Source organism: Dermochelys coriacea, chromosome 26 (assembly GCF_009764565.3).
Source record: "Dermochelys coriacea isolate rDerCor1 chromosome 26, rDerCor1.pri.v4, whole genome shotgun sequence".
Lineage (NCBI taxonomy): Eukaryota > Metazoa > Chordata > Testudines > Dermochelyidae > Dermochelys > Dermochelys coriacea.
This window is the reverse complement of record NC_050093.1, coordinates 6,277,718-6,296,637: the sequence shown is the minus strand read 5'-3', so window position 1 is coordinate 6,296,637 and position 18,920 is coordinate 6,277,718. Positions and strand designations below refer to the sequence as shown.

Genomic DNA, 18,920 nt, shown 5'->3' with positions numbered 1-18,920 from the left:
TTTCCTTTTACCTGACGTGGTTTCTTAACACTGCTTTGCTGCTGATCCTGTCTATTCCAGTTTCAACGGGTGTAATGGTGCCTTTTTTTTATAGGCTTGCCAGTTCCTTCATCAGTGGCTCCAATAGAGCTAACGGAACTCTGCATTTTGGCAGTCTCATAGACTGCACAGAGGGGTGTGTTTCTAACTGCAGCTTGCCCTCTAAGTATCCATCTCCTTGAATTCTGTTAGCGTATTGGTCAGGCTCTATGGGGACTGTTCTCTGTCCACTTTCACACTGAGGATATTCTGGTGTTTATTGTGATCAGATCCATGCCTTGCTGCCCACAGTGCTATGTGGTGTGTCAGCTACTATACACTTAAGCGGTAAGATCTCTTGTTCCATGGGTTTCTTATCAGCAGCCTGCTTTTGCCCACTGGCCTTAGAATGCTTTTTATTGTACATCACCAGCACTTTGTCACATTTATCCAGTCTAATATTGCTGCTTATAAGTGTTGCTGGAATATATTGCAGCTGACTCCATGATCAAATCAGTTGTTGACCTAATAGCGTAGATGCAAATATGAGAGTGGAATGGCTGGCAGCCTTCTGCAGTGCATGTACATTAGGAGTCTGTTGATTAAGTCACATTGCAATTCTCCTCCTTTACACTGGAAGGCCCTGTGTCCTCAGTCACTGCATGTAACTGCTGCTTTTTTCTTCCTGAGCTAGCTGTGGCATTGCAACATAAAATGGGTCTGTTTTCCACATACCTTATCCTGTTGCCCATGAGCTGGTCATTGTTATTTTTGCCTTTTGTGTTGCTTTCCACAAAATAGATACTGGGCCATGATGGTTACATTGTTGGTCAGTCTGTCTCTATCTTGCGTCCTGGGTTCCTTTAGCTTGAGCCTGCATACTTGATCTGCACTAGGGGCTGTCATTGTTTTGATCATGGATAATGTAGCTGCCCTGGATAATTTAGCTATTTTGAGGCATTTCTCTAGAGTTAGATCTGTTTCTTTCAACAATCTCTCCTGTAAACTGAGATCAAGTGTCCTACAAATGATCCTGTCTCTAGTTAGGGAATCTTTAAGGTCTCTAAAGTTACATGTGGATGCCAGAGTTCTCAGCTCTGCAATGTAAGTATCTATTCACTCTTCTGCTTCTTGGTTTCAGGTAAAAAACAACGAGGAGTCCTTGTGGCACCTTAGAGATTAACAGTGTCTCTCTCTTATTCTTTCTGGTGTCACAGAATTCATCAAATCCCTTTTTCAGCAATTGCAGTGTTTCAGGCATTATGCCTGGCAACAGCGTTTCACTCACTTCTTCTCTGTTTTACCCAACAAGATGGTAAAAAAGCTTTTCCATCTTTTTCTCATCTTTGTCCCCCATGGTCAGCTCTGTACACAGCCTAAATTTTGTTTCCATTGCCTCCATGCTTGTGCAAGGTTTTTTGTCTGGAAATCCAACATTCCCAGTGATTTAAGTCCCTCCATGCTGCCTGTTTGTTGTGTTTCTAGGTGCTGCTCTGTTTGCCTGTTAATAATACTCTCTGCCTTGCTATGGGATTTGCTAGACCACTACTGCTACCATGATCCATGTTGCATGCTGGATATTAGCATGAGAGGACTCTGTGCTTGTAAAACTAAACTGCTTCTTTATTAAGAGAATTATTGATATAGATACTTCCACTTCATCTAGTTTTCTAGCCATGTGCACACAGACTGATTTCTTGGTGGCTCCTCCAAACTCTTTCCTCCTGCAACCTGTGCTTGTCCTTCCAAGTTCCATGCAGGTGGCTCCAAAAAATGGTGAAGTTTGTGTTGCTCCTCAATTCCTATGGGAGTTCGTTTCCTCATCTCGAATCAGTCCCCAAGAAAGTTCTGTCTCCTGCACAGCAGAGCTTTACCCTCCTGATAAGAAGTTGTGCCTGAGAAGTGGTGTTGTCTCCCAGAATCTAAGCTCTGGGTTTGTTGGCAAAGTAAAGCATTTTATTCAAAGACCTGACATCTCCGTGGGCCATGTCCTGCTGCATTACGTCCTGGGGCCTGTAGTCTCTGTGAGCTGCACCTTAAGTGTGATGGCAGCTGGATCCTGCTCCATTTTAAATCAATGAGGTGGGGCTCTCAGACACCCAGCAATTTATCAGTGTGGTCCTCAGCTTATTGAAGTTCAGGTACCCCCTTTCACTGATTGGAGCGAAGGAGACAGGGCTCTCTGTGGAGGATGGTCTCAGGGAGCAGCTGGAGGTTTTGGTGGCCAGTGGAGGGTCCCATTGCCATGGACTGCTGCTTCTGAGTATTGAGGGAGTCGAAAGTTCCCTGCAGAGTTAGGAAATCTCTTGCTGCGGTATCAACAACTGAGCAGCAAAGGAAGCCTCAAGGGAAGCGTCTCTCTGTGTGCCCATGTGTGTTGGGAAGCATGTGTGTCTGTCTGTGCGTCTCAGTGTGTATGTGTGCACCATGGGAAATGTATGCCCGTGTGTCCTTGTGTCTTGGGAAGTGTGTGTCCTTGTGTATGTGTCCGTGTGTTTTGGGAAGTGTGCGTACGTCCAACCCCCTCCTGCATTGCCTACACACTCCTCCCCGTCTGAGCGGCTTCTTTCTCGCCTTCGCTAATACACTTGCTGCTGCCAGCCAGCTGCTAGTGCTGCCACCTTCAGGGATCATTCCTCCCAGCTGCAGACAGAACTTTCTCACAGTAGCATTTCCTGCACAGCTCTGGACCTGAAACTGAACTGGTCCTGGCGTCCCAAGCACTGTCAGGTCGCTGCTCCGCGCCCATGGCCTCAGCTCCCCCTGCCCAATGGGGTCAGTGAGATGACCTTGCAGTTGTGGTTAAAATGAAATGGAGCTGTCCCTTCCCGATGAGATCCTTCACTTGGATGCCTGACAAAGGACCAGTCTGTCTTCTGGATCCTGAGACTTCTCTTCTGGGAAGAAACGCCCCAGTTGAGTCAGGAACAAGAAGCCAAATAAGGAAAGTCATCCTGCTGGCATGGAACGACTGGATAGTTAGGGGAGTGGGAGATCCAGCAATCCCATAACCAGCCTCATGCTTTACCTCTTGTCCTGACATGCAGGGTTCGTTTGCACTCATATTCTGGTCAACCTGAGATCATAATGGGATGGGACCACAAGTCATCCAAGCAGCAGAGGGCATGTAGTTTCCCCAGGCCGATCAAGAGGGTTATGTTAAAAACAGCCCGGAGCATGCCCTCCATGTTTTGATTCAGGGAAGACATGCAGAATATCTGCTCCATAGGGTTTGAGAGAGTCAACTTTGGGTAGTTGCACACCATGGTTCCCTCCACACTCACCCCGCACCGGTTATGGTTTTCCAGGCAAGCGTGTAGCTTGAAGCCAGAATTTGGCCCACGGATAGTAAGGAATAAATTCTTTCGTGGGATAACTCCTTTGAAATTACGCTCGGGATTAATTTAGCCCTAAATCGCTACATTATTATTGTTATATATGAAAGCATGTTGTGCCCATCACCATGGTATCTGGGTGCCTTACAAAGCTACACATACAGTTATGTGTAGAATCAATTGCTGTGGTCGTAACAGCTGTACTGAATGAGACATCTGGACAGCCCAGGATACAGGTCCCAGTGGCCACCAGCTCCGCCTGTCAGACGAAAGGTTGACCTGTCCTTGTTTCTTCCGACTGAACATGGCAAAGTTCATTTTCTTTTCATCAGTAACAAGCTCTCCCAAACTACAGCTGTGTTACCTCTGACCCATCACCCAAGGTGATGTCAGGAAATGAGTCATAGGGACATTAGGTGTGCTGCACACCATTGGTTTGGAAATCCCAGTGCCTGCTGACCCAGATGCTTCAGAAGAAGGCAACAATCCAAAACAGTTCACCTCTCCAGCTGTGCAGTGGGAGCCTTGGAGAACTAGTGGTGCTGCTCCAGAATTCAGTGGTGTCTGTCTAACTATCCCACGAGGAGCATCCAGCAGAGGTGCCTTTTAATGAAGGGATAGGTGACAGCTGGGAACGTGACAGACTTGCTTCAAAGCCTAGTGTAGAATGAAAAGCAAGAAAGAGAAATCGACAGTGGTTGTCAGGAAGAGCTGGCATCGCAGCCACCATGTCATTATAATCCTTTCTGGTGGCTCTCAGTTCCTGCCTCTCTCCCTACTGTAAACAGAGCCTGCCGCAGCCGTCCAGGCAGGTGAGACAAGCTGTCCCGAAGCTCAGACATGAAATGACGGACTCTAGCTGCCTCCTCTGGGCTCTTTTTGTCCCGCTGATGTGATCCTATGGTTTGCAAAGTGAACAGTTTGGGGCCCTGAAAAATAAACACACCCTATTGCCTTGCCCACCTGCTGGCTTCTGAGGGCTTAAAGATTCAATTCAGGCTTCTTTTCCCCTTCTCAAGGCAGCTTGAGAAAAAGAGTTTGTATAGAGTGACTACCAAGGCAGCTGCCGCCGAACATGGCCCAGAGTCAGCTGCCTTAGCAGCTTTCTCAGGGCCAGGTGTAGGACTTGACGGAACAGGTGCAGAACCAATGCAGAAGTTCAGAGCCAAAAGTCTCAGCATTCTGTGAATACAAGAGTCTGAGGCCTTGTATCCCAGCATTCAGGGCCAGAGGTCTCAGCAACCTGTCAATACAAGTGTCCCGGTCTCCTCACAATATGGAAATGCACAGCCATGTGCTAGGAACATTCCAAAAACTCAGAACCATTATGGGACGTTCACCACTTGAACCAAATTCCCTGAGAAATAAGAAGGCATAGAGGGACATGAGGGGAATCTTCTATTTCTGTCTCTAGGGACGTTGTTGGTAGGGGCCATTTCTGTCTATTCCGGAAGACGATTGTGGGGCTCTTCTCTGTGTGGCTACATGGTGGCGTGGCTCTCTGTATAGAAGATCAGTCATGCTATTCTCTCTCTGTATGCACTTTTTAGTTGTTACTTACATGACAAACTAATTAGTTCCCCTTTTAAAGCCCCCAGCTGTGCTCTGTGAACACCCTCAGCAGTGTTCTCTTTCTCCCCTTGCTCTGCACCTGCAGGAGTTTCAGCAGAACATGAATCACCTGACACCTTCCTGCACAGATCCAACTTCTGCTAAAATTGCTGGGCAGCGGCAGGGCTCACAGTCACAAGACCGAGAAAAGTTAGGGAACTCACACGTCAGCTGACAGCCAGAGCCCACACAGCTCAGAGGTAAAGGCACTGCAGGGTTATTAATATTCAAAGTTTGCATTTTTGGTGGTGGTGGTGGCTGTCCCCAGATCTGCAGAATTTTGCACTTACATGCTAGACCCTTTCATCTGTGGGGGGATCACAAACTACTTTAAAAGGGTGAAAAAAAGATGGTTCGGTCATTAGGGTACCAGCCTGGGCTGTAGAAGACTGGGGCTCAATTCCCTGCTTTGCTACAGACTTTCTCTGTGCCTCGACACAATGGGGATAATAGCATTGCCCTACCTCAGAGAAACGTTGTGAGGTTAAACACATGAAACATAAGGCAGTGACTGGATAGTATGGTGACACGATCCTCTCAACCCCTGTGTAACAGAGAAGGAAACCTAAGGTACAATCAGGTGCAATGACTTGCCCAAGGCCACATGGCCTTCAAGTGACAGAGCCACGAGTAGAACCCAGGTGTCCTGACTCTCACTTCATCCCTCTTCTCTATTTAACCATACTGCAACAGGTGGGTCTCCTAGGGCAACAAAATATTATGGGTAGTAAAATATCTAGTGCCTAGTGATTGTGTAAGAGAATGGAGGGTTGGGAAAGGAGGTTATTTTTCCAGTTTGTCTAGGGCAGCAAAACTTCCTGGCACCAATGCAAGCGACATCAGAGAAGTTTTTTGAGGTTGACATGGTGCCTGGATTAGATGCTGAGTTTGAGGTTATGTCAGTTTCTCTCTCCATGCTTCATTAACACAGAGAGTTTTTTTGAACACGGAAGAAAATAATGTTTGGGGGGATTTCAAGCATATGGATCAATGTTATTAAATTATTATTATGTATTTGTATTACAGTACTGCCCGGAGGTTACAATCAGCATTGGGGTCCCTTTTTGCTAGGCATTGTACAAACACACAATAAGAGACAATCCCTGCCCAAAGGATCGGAATCGATGACCCTTTTTTGTGGTGGTTTCATGTACACACGCATTAGTGAAAGTATACAAAATCATAATTAAAGCCTCTCCATTTTCACATATATTTGTCAATAAACACAAAGAAGTTGTCAGCAACTAAATGCGAAGCTGAAAAAAAACATTTTTCATTCCCCCCCGTGCTGCTCCCCACACAACTGCCGCATTGAGATATCCCTACAAGGTAAAACTGCCTAGGAGCAGAGGAACAGCTGACAGCTAGACAAACCAGGTGCTATTTGAAAACAGCTCAGGAGTTTGGGGTTGCATGTATCTTTTCCTCTTTTGTTTAAACGTGGGCCTTCTCAACCCAGGAAAATTGCACTAGTTTAATTTACATTGTTCAGATAAGCCAATGTAAACTCCCGAGTGGATACTCTGATTTCAGCTTCAAAGTATCTTATTACAAGTTATTTTAAACCAAAATAAGCCACTCTTAACCAAAATAAGTATGTCCACACTGGGATTTACACCAGTCGGTTTAAATACACAGCTTAGGTTAAACTGCTGCAACTTTCTTGTGTAAACAAGCCCTAACGACTCAGTAGGCTTTGAACCATGCAAGGCAGGCTTTATCAATCAAACCAGAGTTTCCATATGTTTGTATCATTAGTGGGAAATATTTTTTTCTCTCTGCAAGAACTTGGTAATGGACAACTCCAAGACAAGGGGTGTGACTAGCAATGTGAAATGAGTTCACACACTAGCTGATCCATTGCCCCTCCACCCACTGTAGACTCATCATCTCCCCAGGCAGATAACCACATTGGTTGGTACCATGTGGAACAAAGCCAAGACTGGGGCTGGGCTGCCTGGCACTCACATGGATACAGTGCTGGAACCTGCCTTTCACCATCTCGTAGGGTGAGGACCACTGGGCCAGTGCCTGCTTGCTCCTGTACAGTAATTAGGAATGAAAGTCTCATCTGTGTCTGCCAATAAAGCAAACGCTCAGCCCTCCCCTATAAAACCTGGAGCTTTTTATTGTTATTTATTATGATGCTGCATTTGGCAGTGGAGGAGGAGAGGCAACCCAGGTGCTAGAGTCGAGGGCGGAGTCCTGATCTGCACACCCTGACCCACCTGTGTGGCAGCTAAGTTCTTAGAAGTAGGGGTGAGGGAGCAGGCCCTCTATGAGGAATCCAAGAGCATCATTTCTGGGAAGTATTTTTATATAATATAGGACAGGGCATACACTGCAATCTGATGCATTCCAGACACACACACACCCTGCCCCCAAATATGCCCACCAGAAGACTCCTTAGGAACCAAAGTTAAAAAATGCTGTGTCTGGAGGAGGGGCCAAAATTTAGCAGAAGCAAGTGTAACCCGCTGGTCAGTGTGTTATGCTATCTCCCTCTGGGCCAGAGCCATGGAGACTGTGTGTCTGTTACAGCCTCTAGCCACGGAGACTGGTTTTTTAGCTATAGCTTTTAGCTCCAGAGGTGCCCTGTTCAATCCCCAGTGGGTCAGCTAAAATGGCAGCCATCACACAAGCAAAGTCCCACTCCATCCCACACTTTGCTTTGAAGAATGTGGGAATGGAAATCCCGGTTATCTCTGTATGAGTTTAGTGAGAGGGTGAAAAAGATCCTAACCCTTCTATTTTTTTCTCCCAAAGATCCACATATTCCTTGTACCACTAATGATTTCCTATTCAAAGGTGGGACTATGTAGTTTATAGTGTCATAGTTTGTGTACATAAGGCTTTCCAGCCACATCATAGTCAAGGGACCAGATTCTGATTTCATTTACACCAGCATAAATCTGGAGCAACCCCTTTGATTTCAATGGTGCTACTCCAGATTTACACCAGTGTCACTAACAGTAGAATCTGGTTTAAAGTCCTTCTCCCAAGGAGTTTATAATCTAAACTGAACAACTGAGATACACAGTATAATACAGGTTTCAGAGTAGCAGCCGTGTTAGTCTGTATTCGCAAAAAGAAAAGGAGTACTTGTGGCACCTTAGAGACTAACAAATTTATTACAGCATAAGCTTTCGTGAGCTACAGCTCACTTCATCGGATGCATTTGGTGGAAAAAACAGAGGAGAGATTTATATACACACACACAGAGAACATGCAGTGATTCTCAAATGTATGTACTGGTGACCCCTTTCACATAGCAAACCTTATGAATTAAAAACACTTTTTTATATATTTAACACCATTATAAATGCTAGAGGCAAAGCAGGGTTTGGGTTGGAGGCTGACAGCTCATGACCCCCCACATAATAACCTCATGACCCCCTGAGGGGTCCCAACCCTCAGTTTGAGAACCCCTGGTATAATAATTCAGATACAGGAGAACTCAGAGATTGGGAGCCCAGCCCTCTGTTCCATACGGAGACATAAGGACTGCAGGAACAGGCCATAGTGCAGGGAACAAAGCTGGAAGGAGAAAAGAATCAGTCCCTTAAAATTCTGCAGCATCTGCCCCCAAGACAGTGGGAAGCAGGAGTGTTTGGTGCCATTCCCAGAAGGATGCCCTCTGTGTCATAGACCCCACTCCCAAAAGCTGGCTACATCTATTCTGCACAGGGCAGGGTAGTACATGGCTTAGAGTTTTATACTTCAGGATGTTCAATGAGCAGAATCAACACCACCTGCCTCCCCAGCTAGATCAATGGAGTAGGGTGACCAGAGAGCAAGTGTGAAAAATCGGGACAGGTGGGGGCGGGGAAATAGGCGCCTCTATAGGACAAAGCCCCGAATATTGGGACTGTCCCTATAAAATTGGGACATCTGGTCACCCCAAACAGTGCACTGCAGGTGGGTCTTGTGGGGTGAAGCCTTAAATACGCCAATCCCGTTTGCTGAGTGTGGGCATTACAGATGCCAGGGCTCTGCCACTCAGCATGGAGGTCCTGCAGAATATCCCCCCCCCCCCCCCGCCCGGGTGCTGCCCTCTAGCCTGCTGGCCCAACCCAACCTCCACGGGCCGCATTTCTGCTCTGCCCCGGGTGTGATGGAGTGGGGTGGGAGGGGGCTCGCCAGAGGCTGGCTGCACCCCGGGCCCTGCATGCAGCCTGGGGCCAGGCGAGCCTTCCGCTGGCCCCGGGCAGGGCATCTGTGCCATGGGCTGGGGCAGCGAGCCCAGCCCAGCCCCGGGTCCCTGCAGGGGGAGCGGTCCCAGGCCGGGAGGGTGCAAACCCGCCCCCGCCCCCTCCCCCTCCGGGCGGCTCCTTTAAAGGCTGCCAGTTCCGCTCCGTCTCTTTCCACTTGTAGCCGGGAACCGGAACCCGGCTGCCATAGAAGGAGCTGGGGGCGGTGCCGGATCTGAGCCTTGTATGGAGCTTCCCCTGGGCTGCCTGCCCGGCCGGGCCTCCTCCTCCTCCTGCCGCCGGGGCTCCCTCCCCTCCCCGCCTGCTGCAGCGGGCCTGCGGGCCGAGCTGGATCCGGAGGGCCCCTATCCCGGGGGGGCAAGCACCTAAGGGGGCCGGGCTCCACCTCCCCTCCCAGGCCCGGCTCGGGGCTCCTTCCCCCTCCAATGCCAGCATTTAACGGGGCCCTGCTCCACCCCTGCAATTCAGGGTTACCTTTCCCAGTGCAAACGCCTCCTGGGGTAAGGGCCCTGCAGAGCTCCCCTCGCCCCCCCCCCCACCAGGCAATGGGGCACAGTTCCCCTCTCAGCACTGCAAACTCCTAATGGGGCAGAGTGAAGCGACCCCCCCCAAGGGCAGGGCTACACCCCCTCCCGCTAGTAAACATCTGATGGGGCATGTTCCTGCGACCCAAGTTTGCAGCTGAGAGCTCTCCCAAACTGCCCCGTAACTTAGCCCCTAGAGGCAGGGGGTTGCCTTTTTTTTTTTTTCCCCCTTTTTGGTTCTCTGTTTGTACAGCAAGCAGGAAAATGGGGCCTTGCTCCAGGACTAGGGCTCCTAGGCGCTGTGGTCATACAAATAAATAATATAATTAGGGTGCGTTAGTTACACAGGCATTTGATGGGGACAGGTTTGCCTCCCAATGGAGGAGTTCAGGGATCCGCCTGACTTGCCCCCCGCCCCCATTCAAAGATCCAGTGAGACATGCTGCCCCCTCCCCGTGTGAAATGTAGTACCCCATCCCCACCCATAAATGAAAATAATGGCACATGTTCACTCCCACCCAATGCCCCCAAAGAGTTCAAGACACTTCCCCCTCAAAGAACAGGCATGCTTCTGATTATGCAGGCCCGCCTCAAGAGTGCAATTCAGGGCTCCCTCTGAAAAATAAATCAGGGATCTAAAGATGCACAATCAACCCCTCTGCCCCTCCTTCCAAAGTGTGCAATTAGAGGTTCATCCGCAGATGCAGAAATCTCATGCTGAATCCTCCTCCCTACCTCCTCAGATTCAGATTTCCTACACATGGATTTCACTCGCATTGCAAAGCTGGCCCTGCAGGAATTGGGTAAATGGAGCTATTGCAACATAGAATTTTTCCATACATTTGCTATATAACTCGGAGGGTTTTATTTAAAGATAGCATCAGTTGGCACACTTAGCACGAAACCACCTAATTACTGACGCCTTGGAAGTGCCAAATTTTGAAGGGGGAGGGGAGGTTAAAAATCACAGGCGACCAACGAGTGTAACCAGCTTTAAATTATGCAAAGTTCTCCTGTGAATAATATCAAGGAGCGATGGGCAGGGGCTACTGGATGCAAAATAATTTATTTTATTCTCCCATGATTAGCTTTGACAAGAAATCTCAAATCTGCCCTGACTTCTGCAAGTTCAGCACCTTTAAGCCAATTGTTTTAAACATTTCACTCCCACAAAACACTGCCCGACACTGTGCAATGGTACCTCTCTAGCTCACCTTTCTTGGTTCCCTTGGAAATGAAACGATTTTCCTGTGGCCAGTTTTTGCTTCCGAGCGTTCTGTGTGCACAAAACCCAACACATTACGCCTCTAGTTCCTCAAGATAAGATCCTAGTTCGGACCCCCCTCCCCCGCCCTATCCAGACCTACTTATTTTAACGTGTGGGGGGAAATGCATGGAGTTAACATATACTTGTGAATACTAATCCATAAGATTGATAATAGGAATAATAGTATATCCATAGGAATACTAATCCATAGAAATAATTCCCCAAATGAAAGTGTTTCTTTGCATGCAAAAAGAACAGGAGGACTTGTGGCACCTGAAAGACTAACAAATTTATTTGAGCATAAGCTTCAAGTTATGCATAGTACTTATTTCCTGCGTATGTGCATTGACAGTTTAGCAAAGTTACAATAAGCAACGAGTCCATTCCCATCTACGACAACTGTGTTTAAAACACGGTTTGCTTTAAAAACGCAATCAGAGGGCACCCTTGCAGCCACCTGAGTCGTTTGTTTTGCCCTCCCGTTTTGAAAGGGGGACCTGAACGGCCACCCGGGCTCAGTGGCTGGAGCTTGTCTTTCCAAAGTGATCGCGAAGTCATCTCAAAGTCACGAAGGGCGCTGTTTTTTTTTTAAAAGTCCGCTCTGGCTGACGGCGGCAGAGAGGTGCCTCTCTAGCCATGCCCGAGGTAAATAATAATAAAAGCGAGCGCCTGGTGCACAGGAGCGCGGTCAGGTCTTCACCCGGGTTAAGCAGGACAGCCTGTCTCCCAGAGGTGCTTTCAGCCGATAAGGAGACTTTTTTAGTGCACCGAGGTGCTTTCAGAATCGTGCAGCGGGTCCCTCGCGTTGCATCGCAGTTGCAAAGCAGCATTGGCTGGGGCGCTGCTTCCTGCTTTCTAGTTTTCCATTGTGAGGAGCTTCCATTGTGACGTCTCGCTCTCGGCTGGGCTTTGTCTGTCCATATATGGGCAGCTACGTCACGGAGCTTTCCAGTGCCTCACATAAATAGGCTGTGGATTTCCCTGACTGAACATTTGGGCCGCAGTGAGTGAACCTGCTCGCAAGAGAGGGGGACAGAGACACAGCGAGAGAGACAAGGAGGGAGGAGGGATCAAATACTCCCACCGGCTTCTACAACCAGATCTGCAGGCTAGATCACCCCCTCCCACTCGAGGAAACACCGCCAAGGACCCACTGAGGATTGTACCCCCATCCCTTTGCCCCCTCCTCCGCAAACCACCCCCAACTCCCCCGCCTACCCCCTCCCCTCAAGACCCCCTCCCCCACCCCCAACTTTTCTCTTGCATGATTTCCCCTGCACGGATTTGCCACTCGGATCGGATGCCGTTTCATTGGGAGCTGAGCTCAGAGCCACACTGAACCTGCTTCTCCTCCAGTGCTATGACAGGCAAACTCGTGGAGAAGCTGCCGGGGACCATGAACACTTTGATGAACCAGTTGCCTGACAATCTGTACCCAGAGGAGATCCCCAACTCTCTGAATATCTTCTCCAGCAGCAGCGAGTCAGTGGCTCACTACAACCAGATGGCTGCAGGTAAGGGGAAGGGATATATGGGGAGGAGGGGGTAAAGGAGGAGGGCGCGTGTTGTGTGTGGGGTGTGATGGAGCCTAGAAGGGAAAGGAGACGGTGGGGCTGGATATCTTCCCCCCACCCACCCATCCATCCAGCCCCTTCTTTATGTGTTTCTATGCGTTCGCTGTCTCCGTTGCTGCACGGCTTTCCTTCGCTTCTCGGGGCGGTAGTGGGGAGTGGAAGCTGCCAGACAGAGAGGTGGCCGGTAGGATGGTGGTGCAGGATCGCTGGGGGGTCGGAGGGTGGGCAGCGGGTCCCGAGGTGCAGCCTGAAAGGGGCCATCTCCAACCAACCCGGGCGCTATTCAAAGTCATGGATGCTTCCCCTCGGAGAGGGATAGTGTGTCTATTATACGTGCGTGTGTCAATGCAATGTGACTGTGTGTGTTAGGTGTCTCTCCCTCTGTTGTGTATCTAGCGCTAGATATCGATATTTGTGCGGTGTCTAGATTCCATAGGGGCTAATGCTGCCCATTGCTGCGTTAGGCACTGGGGAGAAATAATCCGGCACGGACTTTTAATGAATATTGTTGTCAGAACGATAAGGGTGTGGGTGTGTGAAAGCTATTTTCCAACATGGGGATGCAGCGGGAGTGGTGGGAGCAGGGAGCTTTCGGGGGAGGAGGAGGAGATGGAGCAAACCCCTGGGGAGACAGGTGAGCCTGTAAGGCGGAGAAGCGGTGGCTCAGCTCTCTCACCCCCCACCCCACCCCTCTCCCGGGCCTGGAGTACTTGGGTGCTGGTGAAGTTGCCCTGGCTGCTGCTCTGGTTCCTTCCGACTCGCTTTCTTGCGGTGGCGGCTGGGGGGGGGGGGGTTCTGGAGCCTCCATCCCCGCTCAGGGAGGCGACCCGGTTCTGCCGCCCCCTCTGCCCCGATCCGAACCGCGGTAGCTCTTGTGTCTTGCCGATTCAATCCGTTGCAGGATTGCAACTCCACAGCTGCGCTGCTCGCTCTAAAACTCCCTGGTATCTTCCATAACTGGGCTGGACGCAGAAAAGTCGGCAAGTTTGTAAAGCGCTGGTGCCGGACACGGGTCCCTTGGAGTCCCCAGCTCTGCCTGTGGGGTGGCAAAGCACCTGGACACCAGTAGAGAGATCAGTTCGCTCTTGGCAGCCTGAGCCTACCTGTAACTTCAGGTACCTGCTTCCTCCTGACCCACTTTGAGGGCTTTCCTGGGCTGTCGCCAGGCAAGACAACACAATGCGTGTCTCTCTAGTCCGTGTGTGTAGTTGTCACACCTAGCGCTGTCTCTGTGGAGATGTCTATGCAGTCTATATGTAGATTGTCCCAGCTGTCTATAACTGCGTGTGTGTGAACACCTATGGGTATGTATTTGTGTATCAGTGTGTATGTGTGAGCACAGGTGTGTGGATTTGTGGCTGTGTGTGTGTCACTACACGCGTATGGATACACATGGCTGTGGGTGAAAGTACCCATAGATGTGTATAATATAGATCTCAGCCAAGCTTCTGTTTAATTTCTCTGCTTGTTACCTGGGCAGTGGTTTGGGATTGAGCAGCAGTTCTAGGTAAAAGTCCCTCACTTGGGTATTTCTCGCCCCTCTCTGGGTGTCCTGGATCTTAGATCCAGTCCCTTTGCCCTCCGCCTGTTCTATCTAGGGCCCCAACGTTTTTGCCTGCACCACTCTGTGACGCGGCGTTACTCATCCCCCTTCTCTTTCCTTTTTGCAGAGAATGTTATGGATATTGGATTAGCGAACGAAAAGACCAACCAAGAGCTGTCGTCCTATTCGGGTTCTTTCCAACCCACCCCTGGCAACAAGACTGTTACCTATCTGGGGAAATTTGCTTTCGATTCCCCGTCCAACTGGTGTCAGGATAATATTATCAGCCTCATGAGCGCTGGGATTCTGGGGGTGCCCCCTTCCTCCAGTGCCATCACCAGCACCCAGACCTCTACAGCCAGCATGGTGCAGAATCAGGGCGAGGTGGACCAGATGTACCCTGCGCTGCCCCCGTATTCTACCTGCAGTGACCTCTACCCGGAGCCAGTGTCCTTTCACGACCCTCAGAACAACCCAGGGCTCACCTATTCCCCCCAGGATTACCAAGCAGCCAAGCCAGCCTTGGACAGTAACCTCTTCCCCATGATCCCAGACTATAACCTCTATCACCACCCCAACGAGATGGGCACGCTCACTGAACACAAACCCTTCCAGAGCTTGGATCCCATTCGGGTCAACCCGCCCCCCATCACCCCGCTGGAGACCATCAAAGCCTTCAAGGACAAACAGATCCACCCCAGCTTCGGCAGCCTCCAGCAGCAGCCCCTCACCCTCAAACCCATCCGGCCCAGGAAGTACCCCAACCGGCCCAGCAAAACCCCGCTCCACGAGCGACCCCACGCGTGCCCGGCCGAGGGCTGCGACCGGCGCTTCTCCAGATCCGACGAGCTCACGAGGCACCTGAGGATCCACACGGGCCACAAGCCCTTCCAGTGCCGCATCTGCATGAGGAGCTTCAGCCGCAGCGACCACCTCACCACCCACATCCGCACCCACACGGGCGAGAAGCCCTTCGCCTGCGAGTTCTGCGGGCGCAAGTTTGCGCGCAGCGACGAGCGCAAGAGACACGCCAAGATCCACCTGAAGCAGAAGGAGAAGAAGGCCGAGAAGGGCTCCTCTTCCTCCTCCCCGCCCGTGTCCTTGGCCCCGGTGGTCACCACCTGCGCATGAGGCTCCCGCCCCGATCCCTGGTCCCAGTGCCTCCCAATTGCTGCCTTTAGCAAAAGCGCAAACATGGGGATCCCTCACCAAGGAACAGTTGGCAGCGCGCGCCTCCCCTCCAGTCCCCGCGTCGCCGGGGTGGGGACTTCGCTTTCAATCGGATCGTCTTGATCCGAATCGGCTGCGGGAGGGGCGCGGGACCCCCCACGTCTCCCAGCGGAGCGTAGTGGGGCGCGGGTGAGGGGTTGCAGGGCTGTGATGTGCCAGCTGTGGAAAGGCCTGCGGTGCGAGCGAGGGTGGTGGCGACGGGGTCGGGGAAGCTCCCCCGCTCCCAATACGCGTACCCCACTCCTCCGCCCCCCCTCCCCGCTACTCACTGGAGGTGGCGGGGGGCAGCGCCAAAGCGCAGTGCTTGCTGCCCGTGGAGACTGCGTCCCTGTGTGTGTCTGTGACTCTGAGCTGAACCAGGCTGCTTCGGTGTCAAACCACCCCCAAAGGCCTCTGGGCCATGGAGAGAACCAAGCCACCTCTTGGACACGGTGGGGACCTTGGGTACCCTTGGAATGGGTGGCCTTCCGGCTGAGCTCAATGTTTCTTACAGAAATGCCTAGAATGATGCTGCTGCTTCTTCGGGTCTCCTGCCCCCTCCCCTTGGAGCCGCTTCCTTTATGGTTTCCTGGTCTCTTCACTACTTGTCTTCGAGGCACCTCCTCTGATGTGTTGGAGAAGGGATCTGGCTTGGGATCAGCTCTTGGCTGCTCCAGATTTTTCTTCACGGGTTTATTTTTTAAACCGATTTCCTTTACAGGTTCATCCTCTGTCTCCTTTCCCCCCACCACCTCTTCCACCCAAAGCATCCTCCCTTCTGGAAGGAAGGAAGGAAGAAAGAGGCAATCCCCCTAAATTTCACCATTTCACTCACTTGGTGTTTTAGTTCATGTCACGTTTAGTATGAAAAACCTTGGGAAGAGGGGGAGAAACATCTTTCCCCCTTTCATCTGGATGAGAAGAGGTTGTTGCCATTTCTGTCCTTGTTACCATCTCTACAGCAGTTCTGAATTAAAATATAATAAAAAAATATATACAGTATGTATTTGTTAATGTCACTATTGGCTTTCTAGTACAGTACCAACCATATATAAAGGTATCTACGTATTTACAGCTTTAATGTTTTATTTTTGGAGAAGAGAAAATAACTGTCAGGAGTAAAATTGTCGCTCCAAACTTTACTCCAAAGGGAAGATGGGGGATTTGTATTCAACTAAAACCCTCTTTTATCACACCCCAATCCACCTCCCAGTTGTCCTCTGTAAGCAGCTCTGAATGTACTTGCTCAATTGAACCCTAAGAAAGAGGGGGAAAGTGGAGCTGCTTAGTAGCTTTCATCAAAGATCTGACTGAATGTACTGTTGTTACCTATTCAATCTTTCCCCCCTGTGGCTAGTATACTGTTGGGGTGGGGAAGGGAGGGGGGAAGTAATTGAGTTTACAGGATGTCTGATTTAAAGTCACTTTATGCATCTTTTCCCCCTTTATTTTTTCCTCAAAGCACCGTTTTTCTGTGGTGGATTTAAATGGACTAGCTATCTAGATCTTGAAAAAGAAACTAAAAGGGAAGTGGGTTATGAATTTCCAGGTACTCCTAGCTTAATCTGAGTTGACAATATAATGTTGGGGAGGGTGGGAGGGAAGATGCTGATTTATCATTTTTTTTTCAGCAGAAGGGAAATTCTTTACAGAAATGCAGAAAACAGTATTTTGCTGAATACTTTTGATAATGTGATATATTTTGATTTTATTTGGTCACTTAAAAAAACACAGGGAGGAGAAATCAGTTATCCCTCAATTTTATTTTTTTTCCTTTCTCCTTCTGGTATGTGCATGTCACTGCATGACTGCTCTGATTTTTTCTTCTTTTGTTTTAATAAAACTCTGCTCAGACATTTAAGCTAAACTAAACAAAAATAATAATTATTTAAAAAAATATTTGTTGCCAAAAGGTTGTGCTATTCAGGTTTGATGTCTGCATGTGATTTTTTTTTTCTAAAAAACAAAACAAAACAAAAACCATACAACATAAAAGAGAAGAGAGAAAATGCAATCTAGTTTATGTGAACTGAAAGGAACAAAAAAAAAATCAGGTTTAACCATGCAAACCTAAGGGAATGATATTTTTGAAAGTCTTTTGTATAAAGTTGAGTACTTAGAGAAAAGGAAAAAAAAAAGACCTACCAGATGTAATATATTTTGTGGATGTTTTTATTTCTTGGATTTATAGTACCTTATACTAAGGTTAAAAAAATGATGCTTGATATTGTGAAAAGGTGATAATTTTCACACACATTTCATTTGCTCATTTGTCACGTTGTAATGCAAATATGATAGTTAATGCATACAGCATTTTTAAGAAAAAAATCAGAAATATTGAACTGATGTATTGTTGTACCATTTGCACTGTGAGCAAATGCTAATGCAGTAAATATATTGTGTTTGCTGACAATCAAACCCTGTAGTAAATATCTTTATTTTATCTTTCTTTAATATATATATATATTATGTATAGTCTGAAAAATCTCTAATATGTAAAGAAAATGTTAAAATGGCTTGCTTGAAAAGTGTAGGATGTTAGGCATTGTGCATCTCTATAGATCATATCTGGAATCTCTTTGTACATTTTCTAGTGATTCTGATATGATTTTTTTAAAATAACCCATCTTTTTACCAATCCCATCTCCTTCGGGTTCTGTTTACAGGGCTAAGTGGTCAGAACAGGAGCACTTAGGGTAACAAGGACTAGCCATATTAAGTTTTATTGCTCCTCATAATCCTCCCATTTCCATTTCCCAATGTGTCATAGAAATTAGAAATGGAAGAAACCTGTTAAGAATTGAAGGGCCTGATCCAAAATCCAGTGACATCAATGGGAGCATTGCCCTGAAGTAGTCTTTGGAGCAAGCCCCTAATCCAGTCTCATCATTTGGAGGGTGGGCTGTTCCCCACAATATCTTCTTCAGGGCTCTGTCCAGTCTTGAATTTGTAATTGACTGATGCTGTCACCATTTTACAGAAGCTCTTAATTGTAAGTTGCAAGGCTCCATTGTATCTGCTGGATAACGGAGGGTGAAAAGGGGTCTGGTTGGTTCTGCTGAGCTGTTAATACTCTACCTCCTTCCCCAAGCCAAATCACTGCAGGGTATAGAAAACAGGAGATCTGTTCCATTCTGATAGGTCATCTGGGATGAAGTACATGGGGCTAGAAATAATGCAAGGGTTTTAGAAACTGCTGTAGTAACTGCAGGAAAGAAAAAGCCTCCCATGGGAGATTAAATATTAGAAGAAATTTAGATAGTTTGAATGGACATGTTCCTCCTTACACTCCAAATTCAAGTGCACAGTGAGTCCTGGAGGATTGTGAGGCTTAATTCGTTACCGTTTAGAAAGTGCTTTGAAGGAAAGGATTAGAGAAGAGCTAGAGGAGTATTCTGTCAGGCAATAGCTCATCTTGTTTGCAGGTGGGAGTAGCTGTGACTACTCACTCGAGGAAGCTGCTGGGAATAGGACTGGCACTTGCTCAGGTTTTTGCGATACACACAAATGCATGCCCCTCCAGATCACACGGCCTGTTTGTTCAGCCCCTGCTCCTCTTTTCTTCCATAGGAACAAAGGACATGTAAGGATGGTTGGCCATGGTTCAGTAAGGAAGCACATGCCTGGA

At 48.6% G+C, this 18,920-nt stretch overlaps 1 protein-coding gene across 2 annotated transcripts; it reads left to right on the top strand.

Annotated features, from left to right (window-relative positions):
- The first annotated feature begins 11,946 nt into the window (after positions 1-11,946).
- Positions 11,947-17,698, top strand: EGR3 (early growth response 3). 2 transcript variants are annotated; one of them, XM_038384588.2, is made up of 2 exons: positions 11,947-12,480; positions 14,211-17,698. In XM_038384588.2, the coding sequence occupies exons 1-2, from the start codon at positions 12,327-12,329 to the stop codon at positions 15,212-15,214; spliced, it is 1,158 nt and encodes a 385-aa protein (XP_038240516.1). In that variant the 5' UTR covers positions 11,947-12,326; the 3' UTR covers positions 15,215-17,698. The 2 variants fall into 2 exon arrangements, with proteins under 2 accessions (XP_038240516.1, XP_043358915.1); XM_043502980.1 differs by lacking the exon at positions 11,947-12,480 and adding an exon at positions 13,106-13,655.
- Positions 17,699-18,920: the final 1,222 nt, after the last annotated feature.